At 43.1% G+C, this 13,052-nt stretch overlaps 1 protein-coding gene across 1 annotated transcript; it reads left to right on the top strand.

Annotated features, from left to right (window-relative positions):
- Positions 1-447: 447 nt before the first annotated feature.
- tbx6 (T-box transcription factor 6) lies at positions 448-10,450 on the top strand. The gene is made up of 8 exons (XM_088324287.1): positions 448-517; positions 3,064-3,217; positions 4,701-4,968; positions 7,306-7,449; positions 7,508-7,578; positions 7,656-7,714; positions 8,546-8,837; positions 9,538-10,450. The coding sequence occupies exons 1-8, from the start codon at positions 448-450 to the stop codon at positions 10,379-10,381; spliced, it is 1,902 nt and encodes a 633-aa protein (XP_088180413.1). The 3' UTR covers positions 10,382-10,450.
- The last annotated feature ends 2,602 nt before the right edge of the window (positions 10,451-13,052 follow it).

Below are 13,052 nucleotides of genomic sequence, written 5' to 3' on the forward strand. Positions count from 1 at the left end.
TCAGCCAATGAAACGAGCATATGAAATGGCAAATTTTGCACATATCGTGTTTTTAAAGGAATTTGAGCCGAGCTTTTTCATCTTGGCATGCATGTGTATGACAAAACAATGTCGGTGGCAGTTTCTGATTAAAACTTGTCACAAATAGGTTTAAAAAGTAGAGTATTTCTTTGTTTCCAACATTATATTTCATGAACATTGAATATTTCTTGTTTTTCTGAGGCAGGAGATCGTATATTTCCAATGTAAACGCATCGAAACGACTCGATGGATGAGGTGGAATGCGAGGTGTCAAAAAGAACGGTGTGAAAAAGTGGCCATTTGTCCTGCAGGTGTTAAGAGCCACACACCTATATAACCGAGGACAACGGGCCGGCGGAGAAACTCAAGAGGGAGAAGTACTCGAGGAAGGTATCGTGGTCCGACTGAGGAGCGCAGAACCGCATCATGATGGGAGTGGACGCGTACCCCGGTTTGGGTCCGGCTTCTCAGAGGATCGGAGAGCACTTCTACAGAGGTGAGAAGACAGAACTGAAGTGATGCTTCGTTATAAAAATTGTGTGCTGGCTCTTTAAAATGAATACTTTCTAAATGTTATTGCGTTTTTTTTCATTGCACTATTGCAGGGGTGTCAATCTGGTTTGAGCTGGGGGCCACAAATGGGAAAAAGGAATCTCACGGGGGCCGGACTAATAAGTTGAAGAGAAAGAGAGAGGGAGAAAAAGAGAGAGAAAGAGGGGGAGGGAAAGAGAGAGCGATAAACAGAGTAACAGTGAGAGAAAAAGAGAGAGCAGAATAGAGATATGAATGGAGAAGAAGGGGGAAATGAGTATAGAGAGAAAAAGAAAGTGAAAAAAGAGGCAGATAAAAAGAATAGGGAAGTGAAACAACAGAAAGAAAAAGAGTCAGCAGGAGAAAAAGAGACAAAGTGAGGTGAGAGAGAGAGAGAGTCAAAAAAGGGAAAAAAAGAGGGTGAGAAAGAAAGAGAAAAATTGAAAGAAAGAGAATTAAAGTGTAAATTAGAGCGAGAATATAGAAAGAGAGCAAGACAGAGAAAAAGAAAGAGTTAGAGAGAAAGAAATACAGTAAAGAGAAAAAGAGAGAGGATGAACAGGAGATAGAAATGAGTCAGAGAGAAATGGAGAAATACTACCACAATTTTTTTGCAAGTGTTAACGGGCTTTGGTGACATTCAGTGGAAATATTGCGAATTACAGCTCATTTTCCTCTTGTGCTTCTCTCACTGTTATCTTGCGGGCCGGATTTAAACCATGGGTGGGCCTGATCTGGCCTGTGGGCCGCCTGTTTGACACCTGTACACTATTGTAACGATGGACTAGCTTTTGTCATTCGCCAATATCGCATTATTACAACTTAGGTCAGTCTCTAAGCTGGGGGTCTCAAACTCAATGGACTAGGGCGGGGGTCAGGAACCTTTTTGAGCCAAAGAGCCATAAAAGCAAAACATGTTTTCAAAAGAAATTGAGAGAGCCACATCATATATATTAAGACAAAATGGAAAAAACTACCAAACACGCTCTCTGGACAAAAGCTGATTCTATTTGACTGTGTGTCAATTGATGATTTTATCAAATGTATGAAATGATAATGCCAAATCCTGTGTCCCAAATCAATGTCCATATGCCATTTACAATTTGTCTTCCACCTTCAGTTTAGAGTGTTGAGGCCATTTTTTTTCCATGAAATTTGTCCTTATATACGGTTTCAAAACGATGTGCATGCAAAGTTGTTTTGTAAAAATGTCACAAATGACTGCAAACAATAAGCATATCGTCATATTCACTTTCAGTGTAGACTGAGAGAGAGAGAGAGAGAGAGAGAGAGAGACAGAGACAGAGAGAGAGAGACAGAGAGAAGGAAGTGCATTGCGCTGTGTGCAGGGATCCGCCCACCTGTACTTTTCACCCAATCAAAGTCCTTTGCCAGCGTTTTTATTTATCACTTTAAATGGTTTCTTATCGAACTTCTGCATGAAGTTGCTTGGGCTTTCTATGGACCAAAATCGTGATGAAATCGCTTGACTTTGGAACGCCACGGAGAGATGTGCAATAGTTACCTTTTATTTCGGAGCCATATGTACTCGTGAAAAGAGCCATATATGGCTCCTGAGCCATAGGTTCCCTACCCCTGATATAGGGTGACGACTAGGGTCTGGGTGAGGCCAGGTTTTCAAATTGGGCTGAACTTACATAAAGGGAGACTGTGTAATATTTGACCACTAGATGACGCTGTATTGTTTACTGCCACAAGGGGGGGGGGGGGGGGGGGGGGGGGAATAGAACAAAAAAGAAAAAAATACCCAAATGAAAAAGCAGTGAAAAGCTGAGAAAAAAAGAAACAAGAGGAAGAGAAAAAGAGAAAAAAAAGAGCAGGAAAATTTCAGGAAAAAAGCCAGAAGAAAGAAGCAAATAAAGGGAAAAAAAAGTATTAGAGAACAAAAAAGCAAGAAAAAAGTAACAGCTAGGAAAAAACAAACACAATAAGATTTCTTTTAAAGGAATTTAAAAAAAGTAGAAAATAACAGGGAAAAAGAAGAAAAAGTGTGTTGCATTCAAATCATTTCCAATGATATGAAGTGAATCTTGTTGCCAACATTGTACTTCCACTCAAAAATGGGATTAAGTACAGTTCTGTATCTTACAACCGACTCAATAAGCCCCCAAAAATGTTAATATTATGCGACAAAATATATCAGGAAATAAAAAGAAATGGATATCTTGTGAAAGAATTGTAAAAACAAATGACATTTGTAGTCAATTCATTCAAAAGTGGAAAAGGATTTTGCATTGCCGGAAACTCAGCAAAATGTAAGGTGATGTCATGTTTTGGACATGTTTGATAATGACTTAGTTGCCACACTTGGGACTGCCGTTGCTCACTGTTGTTTCGAGCATTGCTCACCGACTTTGTGTCAACGCTCAGACCCCTAAGGAAAATGACAGGGAACATTGATAAAACGATTCATTGCAATATTTGATCCGTCACATATGAACTTGAGAAAAACTACAACTGATCCTCAACATTCCTTTACCATCCCCAAAGATGGAGATGCCGCCAGCCGCCCTCCACCGTTCCCTACCACGTGCAACGACCCGGCGGTCCAAAAAGACGAGGTGAGAATGGATCTGGAGAACTCGGCCCTGTGGAAGCAGTTCAGCTCGGTGGGAACCGAGATGATCATCACCAAAAAGGGCAGGTGAGTCACATTTCAATTTAAATCCAGGATAATCTCTCTAATTTACACGGCCAAATTCAAGCACTTTCGAGAGCAGTTTCTCCATTATCCCTTCAAAGGAGACAATCCAGCACGGATCAAAACTGTTTTTTGGTTGTTGTTGTTGTTGACTTTGGCAAAAATAAAGTCGCTGTCTCGCTGCCAGCACATAGGAACAGCTCAAAATAGCACAAACTATCTATGATCGACGACATTTTGTGTCAACGGGCTGCTATAAGCTGACATGAGTTCTGCCATTCTGCCTCAACAATCCACACGTCGTTAGGGAAAAAACTATATTACAAATGAAGCGTTTACCAAATTGTTCAAAATAGTTATCTGACGGGCAGCGCGGTGGTTAGCGCGTGTGCAGCACAGTTCTGAGGTCATGGGTTCAAATCCAGCGACCAACCTTCCTGTGTGGAGTTTGCATGTTCTCCCCGTGCTTGCGTGGGTTTCCACCCACATTCCAAAAAACATGCATGTCAGGTGAATTGGCCGGTCCAAATTGTCCCTAGGTATGAATGACCGAGCGAATCGTCTGTCCCTGTGTGCCCTGGGACTGGCAACGAGTTGAAGGTGTCCCCTGCCCACTGCCCGGAGATGGCTGGGATGGGCTCCAGCACCCCCACGACCCTACTGAGAATAAGCGGTGCAGATAATAGTAATAATGGTTAGTTATCTGGCTCCATTAACCAAACACAAACTTTATTCTCCTAACAATGCATGCTTGTTTTTTAATGGGTACATGAACAAATATAGCCGGCATTTTCAAACGGGGGCAAATTTATTTTCTTAAAGTATTTATTAAGTGAATCCCATCGAATTTAGCCAAATTATTGTCGAATTAGTCTAATTAGTCTTCGTCGAGCCTCCCATCTCTCGCTCTCCGATCTGATCCCCCGTCTCTCTTTTTCCGTCTTCCGTCTTTTTGACACAACGGGGCATCGGCCACCCCCCATGGGGCGTGCTGACTCCTCCCCTGGGCGTGCTGACTCCTCCTCCCATGGGCGCGCCGCTGCCTCGCCAAAAGGCGACGCGGATATTTGTCCTTGTGCGTCTGGCCTTCTCCCGTCAGCAATCACAGGAATTCTGTTATCAAAAGACGTCTGATGCATTCCAGACAGCCTAACCTTCTAATGTACCTTGAAGAAGAACAGTCAGTGAATCTCTCTACTGCATCCAACTGAGTACATGTACTTATGGTGTAGTTCATTTTATAATATCCGTTATAGTCAAATGTATACAATCTTTCAACGTTTACAAAAAGGGCCTCACAGATGTTGAATTGCATGGTCTTTAGAGTCAGACTGCCAAGGAACGCGGCAATGGCAACATTTTCGAGCATTTTAAAGCACTTCGCCCAAAATTCAAGCCTGTTCCGGACCTTGAATACGCACTGTTAAAATTCAAGCGAATTTCAAGCACCCGTACGAACACTGAATTTAAATCCCGACTCTCCTAGGCGGATGTTCCCCGGTATAAAGTTGAAGCTGTCCGGCCTGCAACCGACCCTGCGCTACATCCTGCTTCTGGACATGGTCCCGATGGACAACTCCCGCTATCGCTTCCAAGGAGGCGGGTGGCAGGCGGTCGGCGCGGCCGAAGCCAGGCTCCCGGACCGCGTGTTTATCCACCCGGATTCCCCGGCCTCCGGCGCTCATTGGCAGAGCCGCACTATTTCTTTTCACTACGCCAAACTCACCAACAACACTCTGGACACGCAAGGACATGTAAGTATTGGATAAAGCGGCATCCGTTTTCTCAACTATCACTCAAAAATTAGACTTAAAATGTGAACGGAAAAAAGACAAGATAAATATTGCAATCAATATAAGGATTTTGTTTTTCCAGATAAAGATTTGTTGAATCGCCCAGGCCTAATACTGTTATTTTCTAATTTTTAAAAAAGTGTAGGTTGTGTTAGGGAAAAAAACTATATTACAAATGTGGCGTTTACCAAATTGTTCGAATGTTATCAAACTCCATGAACCAAACACAAACTTTTTTCTCCTAACAATGCATGCTCTTTTCTTAATTTAAGGGAAAAATGTTGACAAATGGAATGATCTGCATTTCTATAGCGCTTTTCAAGTCAATGACTTCCCAAAGCGCTTTACAATGTGCTCCACATTTCCCAATAGCGGCCTTGCAGCCTTGTAAGGCGCTAACCTGCTTATTGGGGGTATTAGTGGTTCAGTGTCTTACCCAAGGACACTTCGACACGTGACACGGACGAGCCAGGATTCGAACTGGGATCCCTTGATCCCAAGACGACCTCCTGAGCTACTGCCGCCCCTAAGAGGCATTTTCACACAGGGGCAGATATATAAGTATTTAACTAAGTGAATTCCATCATATTTAGCTGAATTATTGTCAAATTAGTCTATTTAGTCTTTTTCGAACCTCCCATCTCTCGTCTCTTCTTCCGTCTTCCATCTTTTTCACACGTCAGGGCGCGGCCACCCCCATGGGCGTGCTGACTCCTCCCATGGGGCGGGTCAGGTGCCAGCTTCACCTACCTCCTCGCCGAAAGGCGCCACCATTTCTAAGAAACTCACAACTAGAAAGCTTATCAGAACACTTGTCTACTTTTCCCGCGTCAGCCCTTGTCCCCGTTCTTGTTTTTCTGTAAACATCATTCTTGTCTAGGCCCACACTGACCCCAAGCCTTCCCTGTGAATAATCTTTATTGCATTCAACAAATGTAACTTGTATTATATTAAATCCCTTATAGTTAAATAAATAATCCTTCAGTTGAGAAATGTGTAGTTCTTTTAAATATCTACTAAAATTGCCTCCATGTTTGTCTGCCGTTTGGTTGCTTTCTGTGGCACTGGCTTGCATTCACATTAGACAACAGTGCCATCTAGTGGTCAAATATTACACACTGGAGCCTCAAGACAGGTAGATGATGAGAGTGGCCTGTAAATAAGCTGGTAGAATGCTTTATCAATTGATATGTACAGTTGGGTCCTCCTACCAACCAATGTTCCCTCTAATTCTCCACCAGTCCACACAAAGTCGGTGAGCAGCGCTTGAAACAACAGTGAGCAACGGCAATCCCAAGTGTGGCAACTAAGTCATTAGCAAACATGTCCAAAACTTGACATCACCTTACATTTTGCTGAGTTTCCAGCAAAGCTTAATTATTTTTCACTTTTGAATGAATTGACTCATGTCCGATTGCCTACAAAAAAACGTCATTTGTTTTTACAATTCTTTCACAAGATTTCCATTTCTTTTATTCCTGGTATCTTTTGTCGCATAATACTAACAGTTTTGGGGGGCTTATTGAGTCGGTTGCACGATACACAACTGTATTTAATCACATTTTTTTAGTGGAAGTACAATGTTGGCAACAAGATTCACTTGATAGAATTGGATATCATTTGAATGCAACACAAACTTTTTCTTCTTTTTCCCTGTTCTTTTCTACTTTTTTAAATTCCTTTGAAAAAAAAATCTCATTGTGTTTATTTTTTCCTAGCTGTTACTTTTTTTCCTTTGTTTCTTTCTTTTCTTTTTTTCTGGCTTTTTTTCTGAATTTTTCCTTCTTTTTTCTCTTCCTTTTGTTTTTTTTTTCCAGCTTTTCACTACTTTTTCTTTTTGTTCTATTTCCCCCCCTTCCTTTAAGTCATTTCGTGCATCATTTTACATCATATTTGGTCATGTTGGGATGAAAGAAGCAAAAACAACCCGAAGAGCCGTTTAGGACCCGAAAGAGCCGGTTCCTTTTAGCGAGCCGAGCCGAAGAAGCCGGTTCACGAAAAACCCTACCAACTTTACTCAACGTCGTTCTACTTCGACATTGACTTCAAAATCCTGCATTTAGGACACAACGTCAGGGGAACCCGTGTATTTTGACCTTCATGCACTGTAACTTTGACTTCATTGGCTTCTTAATGAGCAATTTGGAGCCCTGATTTTTGTGAGCCGGCTAGATTTTCTTGTGCGCGGAAAAGCTTTGGGTAGTGCGCAATTGCGCACACGCGCAGCTTAGAGGGAGGGAAGATTGCTACCAACTCTAACCTAAAACGTTTTAAGAGATCTGTATTTCTCCTCTCCAGATCATCCTCCACTCGCTTCATCGCTACCAGCCTCGAGTGCACGTCATCGAGGCAAGGGACATGCTGAGTTGGGGCACTGGGCAGCACTCTTTTGTTTTCCCCGAGACACAGTTCATCACAGTCACAGCTTACCAGAACAGCAAGGTAGTTTGTGTACCGAAACCCCGTTTGGAAATCCCAACTAAACCTCTTCTGTTCTCAGATCACAGAGCTCAAGATAAACTCCAATCCCTTTGCCAAAGGTTTCCGGGAAGAAGGCATGAATTGCAAAAAGTAAGAAGTCATTAGCTTTTTTCCGATCAGTGCATATAAAACGCTTTCCCTTGATGGTTCTTATTCTTTGCCTACAGACAAAGAGATGCAAGACAGAAACGGAAACTAGCGGATGTTATAGAAACGGTGACGACAGGTCAGTTGATGATTACAGGCATTGAAGTACTCCTCAGGGTTGGGTAGGGTTACTTGAACTGGATTACTTTCAAGGACTTTTGGATGACTCCAATACCAAATATGCTAGAAAAAGACAAAAGAAACTAAATATGAATAAAATGATGACTCCCAACACGCGGTAAGCTTTCTCTCCTGGCTTTTGATCTCTTTGATCCCCGGCAAAACGAACATAAAATGCCACAGAAACAAAATGAAAATCAATCGAAACAAAAACATAATTTTTGCCGTTCCGTGTAATCCGTTACTCCCCGAGCCTGCACAAAATGGAGTCATTTGATTCATATTTACCGATAATTCCGGACTATAGAGCGCACCTGATTCTAAGCCGCACCCACCACATTTTAAGAGGAAAACCGATTTTGCACTTACACAAGCCGAACCTGTATATAAGCCGCATGCGCCCAATGTAACACAAACACAAAATTAACCCAAACCCAACTTTAAGTCTCGCGATTGAAACTGAATGTCCTCCATTAAAGTACACAGCCGGCAAAATGATCGGAAAATGATACCGGTACTTAAGGTTTGATGCAGACCTGCAGAGTCCGGGTCCGGTTGAAAGTAATCCAAGGAAAAAAGTGTATATTTTCAAAGGTAAGGGTGGGAAAAATAGATATCCACTATTGTCCGCCGCGTCCACAAACACATCTCACGTTTACTCCACTTCCCGTCAGCCCCCGTGGTTTTCGTCCCTTTTTTTTTGATTCGCCCAGTTCAAGTAACCCTACCCAACCCTGTTTAAAACGGACTAATCTCATTTAAAAATACAAAAACCCCGTTCCCTCCACAGAGATCTGCAATCCTTGCGACACCAGTCAAGACCTTTCCACCTTCCCTGCTACCGACATTACCGGAGAGGAGCTCCAGGCCCTGGCTTTGGCCTCCCTGCCCCGTCTGAACGCCGACAACACTTGTGTGTTCGGCCCAGAGGACGCACCCTTCCAGGAAAGCCTCATCCCAGACCGACCCCTGGACCTCGACGATGACTTCATGGCCTCCCAGATTCCAGACATAAGACTTTCCATGGGTACTGCCATGCAGGACATAGCAGGAAATGAGGTCACCAACACGGTGATTGAATGGTGAGAAAAACATCTTTATGCTACAAATATTAACCAGTGTTCATTTGAGCTGGGTTTTGGGGGCTCGCGTGCTGAAAAATCTATGGGTCCCAACAGAGATCCATGGGTCCCCAAAATTTAGTCCAATCCATTATCATCCTCCTCATAGCGTCACCAGGAATATAATTGAGTCCATTTTGGCAGAAAAGTCCTTATCTTGCTTAGGAGTATTATTTTGTTTATTTTTTTTCATCGAGTCGTTCGCTTCAACACACGTGTTTTCCTTGCCTCCGCCATCTTCTGAAGAATTTCCTGCCGTTTTTTCCTGCCGGAATTATTGCCGTTATCACTTTCGGCATTATGTTTCAACTAATTACTGGACCAATTTTGTGTTGATTTTCACCTTAAATCGACGACAAGCACCACAAAAATGACGTGATCTCGTTTGCCGAGATCGGAGTGCGGACGAAAACTCGAAACCCGAGACCGAAACAACAATGGCGGATCTGCCTGACGAAAAGTTTGGAAATCTTTGTTAAAAATAAAAGTAATCGGGTATTAATGACAATTTTGTGTCGTAAAAGTAGCATCCCGGAGACTCGCGTTGATTTGAGACTATGCGTCCCCAGCAAAAATAATGCGGCTAGGACGCAGGGACGCAGGCAAACCAGAACACTGATTAACATCAAAATGTGATCTGACAAGTGTGCTCTCCCAACAGTCCTGACGCTTTGAAGGAGAAAGCCTTCACCTCAGCCTTTCCCGCCACCGAGACCGGGTCTCCTTGCATCCTTCCACTCCCTCAGCCAACCAACTACCCTCCCATCCCATCATCCACTCCCACCCTCTCCAGTACCTCGCCTTCTCTGCAAGAGGCTGCCTTTACCTTCCCCACTCCGTCGCCGTCCCCCTCCTCGTCCAACCCAGAACCAGACACTTCTTTCCCACCGTGCCAGTCCCAAGACCAGATGTCCCTCATCGTGCAACATGAGGACAGTATATCTAGGTCCATCAATTCAACCAAACAAACTTCTGAGGCCTTTATGTATTTCCCTTCTAATCTGGAGTCCGGGCCCCCAATGACTCTTCCTCCAGCACCTTTTGCTTTTCCACCGCCAATGCAAAACCTATCCTTCCCAAGCCAGGGTCTTCACTTCTCCAATCTGACCCAGCAAAATCAGCTGTCCACCACTCTCCCCCTCGCCACATCCTCCCTGCCCTTCCACCAACCCTCTTCTTGCTTCCCCTCCGCTCCTCACCCTCAAAACCTGAACAATGCGGCCCCTTCGTTGACTTCAATGGACCTGGGCTCCATTTCCCAGATCCCTCCTCCTGGCCTATATCGCTCAGACATGATGCTGCACCACCCTTCCCTGCTGTCCCAACTGGAAACCCCGCTCCCAGTCTCACCTGCCGCTTCGACCGGCTACCCGTCTTTTTCTTCCTACCCCTTCCGGCGACATCAGGAGCCTCACCCATCTCTCGCCATCCCCATCAGGCCGCTCTACAGACATGCCCACGCCCAAGGGTCTTTCCTAGATGTGAACTCCAGGGCTGTGTTTTAAGACAAAAAGGACAGTTTTTAGCTTCCGTGTATAAAACTAAAATGAAGAAAAATGCCATGAGTCGCATTGACATGTGTGTATCAGGGGAACAGAGTCTGTAAATAGTAATGAACTTAAAACAGGAATAGCAGAACACGAAAACAAAGTGTGATTCATACCTTTCCACAAATCAGTATTTATATTTGATTTCACAGTGTACATTAGAATAGGTAGATAGCTATAGTGCAGGGGTCAGGAACCTTTTTGACCCAAGGAGCATTAAAAGCAAAAATATTTAAGATTTTAATCATATATTTTAAGACAAAACTCAACAAAACTGCCATACCTGGTCTACTACTTCTTCAGCTGGTTTTATTTCACTGTGTGACTTTAATAATTTGATCAAATCTCCTAAATAATGACTCCAGAGCGTGTGTCCCATCAATATCAATAAACCTCTTATGTGTCTCCTTCCTGCAGTTACTTAAGTGTCAAGGTTCATTTTTGTCCTAAGTAATGGTTTCAAATAAGGTGCAGACAAAGATCTTTTGTAAAAATGTCACAAAATACGGCAAACGAAAATGATATTGTTGTATTTACCTTCGGCACGGACCACAATGAGCAAGAAAGCGAAGGGAGTGGTGCGTGCAGAGATACACAGACCCATTCGAATTTCTCTTGAGTGGATTGCTGGCAATTTGGGGTGTTTACAGTTTGTTCTGTAAGTCCCTGAAAAGTGAACATACACGGTTTAATCAGCTGCCATTTAAAAGACTTCTTAGTGGCGTGCTGCCAAAACAGGTAAACTGTACTTGAGAGTGTGTCTTATAAATACTGGACTGAACCTAATGTCAACTGTGTTGCATCTAGTAAAACTGGGATCTGATCACCCGACCTAAGGTCGCCACAGAGATATGTGCAACAGTTATATTTTTTATCTCAGAGCCATAAGTTCCCTGTGTTAGGGGAAATATATTACAAATGTAGCGTTTACCAAATGGTTCGAATGAGTTATCTGACTCCATTAACCAAACACAAACTTTATTCTCCTAACAATGCATGCTCGTTTCTTAATTTTAGGGAAACATATTGAGAAGAGACAGGCTTTTTCACACGGGGGAAGATTTATTTTCTTAAAGTATTTAACTGAGTGAATTCCATCGAATTTAGCCTAATTATTGTCAAATTAGTCTAATTAGTCTTGTTGAGCCTCCCATCTCCCGTTCTCCCATCTGTGTTTTTCCGTCTTCTGTCTTTTTGACACGTCAGGCCATCGGCCACTCCTGTGGGGCGTACTGACTCCTCCCCTTGGAGTGCTGACTCCTCCCCCTGGGCAGGCCAGGAACTCCCCACCTCGTCTTCCCTTTCTCTCTCTCTATCTCTCTCTCACTCTCTCTTTCTTGCTCTTCCTCCCTTTTTTCTCACTCTATTTCTCTTTCACTCTCTGTCTTTTTACCTTATTTCAGTTTTTTTCTTTCTTTGTTCCTCTTTATCTCTTTCTCTCTCTCTCTGTCTTTTTACCTTATTTCACTCTCTCCTTTTTTTTGTCTCTTTTTCTCTTTATTTTTTGCTTTCCCCTTCTCTCTTTCTCCCCTCTCCCTTTATTTTCTTCTCTCTTTCTATTTCTCTTTGGATTTCTTTCTTCCTATTTCTGTCTTTCTTTCCCCCTCTCTCGCTATTTCTCTTTTTATCTCTTGTTTCTAACATACTGTCTCTCTCTCTCTCTTTTCCTCTATTCTTTCCTTTTTCTCTTACTCTCGTTCTCTCTTACTCCTTTTTTCTCACTCTCTCTCTTTCACTCTCTATGTCTCTTTTCTCTCTGTGTCTTTTTACCTTATTTCACTTTCTCTTCTTTTCCTTTTCTCCCTCTTTTCTTTCTTTCTTTGCTTTCTCGCTTCTCTCTTTCTCCCCTTCTCTTTGGATTTCTTTCTCTTTCGTTCTTTCCCCCTCTCTCACTATTTCTCTTTTTATCTCTTTTATTCTCACATTCTCTTTCTCTCTCTCCCTTTCTCTGTGCGACCTCTCTACTTTTCTCTCCCTCTCTTTCTCTTATTTCTTTGTCTCTCTTTTTCTTTCCCTTTTATCAACTACTCCGTTTGTTCTGTCATGTGGCCCCCGGGTTGCAATGAGTTTGACACCCCTGTGTTAGAAGTTGAGAGAGCCGTTTCACAAGTTGAGGAACACGAGTAAGCGGCACGGTTAATGGTTTCCTCGGGAGACTTCTTGATCGCTTTTCTCGCAGACATTTCAAGTGAGACTCTCTCAATATATAACGCGAGACACACGATCATTATGTCGAAGATTACAGAGAAACTCTAGGTTTACATAACGGCTGACCTCATTTACAGCGGCAGAGGTGATTACATAAAACTATTCGTCCATATTGGGTCACATGTCAGCAATGTTCCCTCACTCAGAGCTTTTCCGCGCACAAGAAAATCGAGCCGGCTCACAAAAATCAGGGCTCCAAATTGCTCATTAAGAAGCCAATTGAGTCAAAGTTACAGTGTATGAAGGTAAAATCACACGGGTTCCCCTGACACTGTTTTCTAAATGCGGTATTTTAAAGTCGAGTCGAAGTAGAACGAAGTTGAGTCAAGTCAGGAGTTTTTCGAGAACCGGCTTCTTCGGCTCGGCTCGCTAAAAGGAACCGGCTCTTTCGGGTCCTAAACGGCTCTTCGGGTTGTTTTTG

This window comes from Urocampus carinirostris, chromosome 19, assembly GCF_059441175.1.
Source record: "Urocampus carinirostris isolate Australia breed hairy pipefish chromosome 19, RoL_Ucar_1.0, whole genome shotgun sequence".
In the NCBI taxonomy this organism is placed as follows: domain Eukaryota; kingdom Metazoa; phylum Chordata; class Actinopteri; order Syngnathiformes; family Syngnathidae; genus Urocampus; species Urocampus carinirostris.

What these genes read in the sequence shown, in the direction of transcription:
- tbx6 (XM_088324287.1), top strand. Translation starts at nt 448, where the DNA reads ATGATGGGAGTGGACGCGTACCCCGGTTTGGGTCCGGCTTCTCAGAGG. An exon ending in ATCATCACCAAAAAGGGCAG is followed by an intron (nt 3,218 to 4,700) that starts GTGAGTCACATT and finishes CGACTCTCCTAG; the next exon opens with GCGGATGTTCCCCGGTATAA. An exon ending in GAAGGCATGAATTGCAAAAA is followed by an intron (nt 7,579 to 7,655) that starts GTAAGAAGTCAT and finishes CTTTGCCTACAG; the next exon opens with ACAAAGAGATGCAAGACAGA.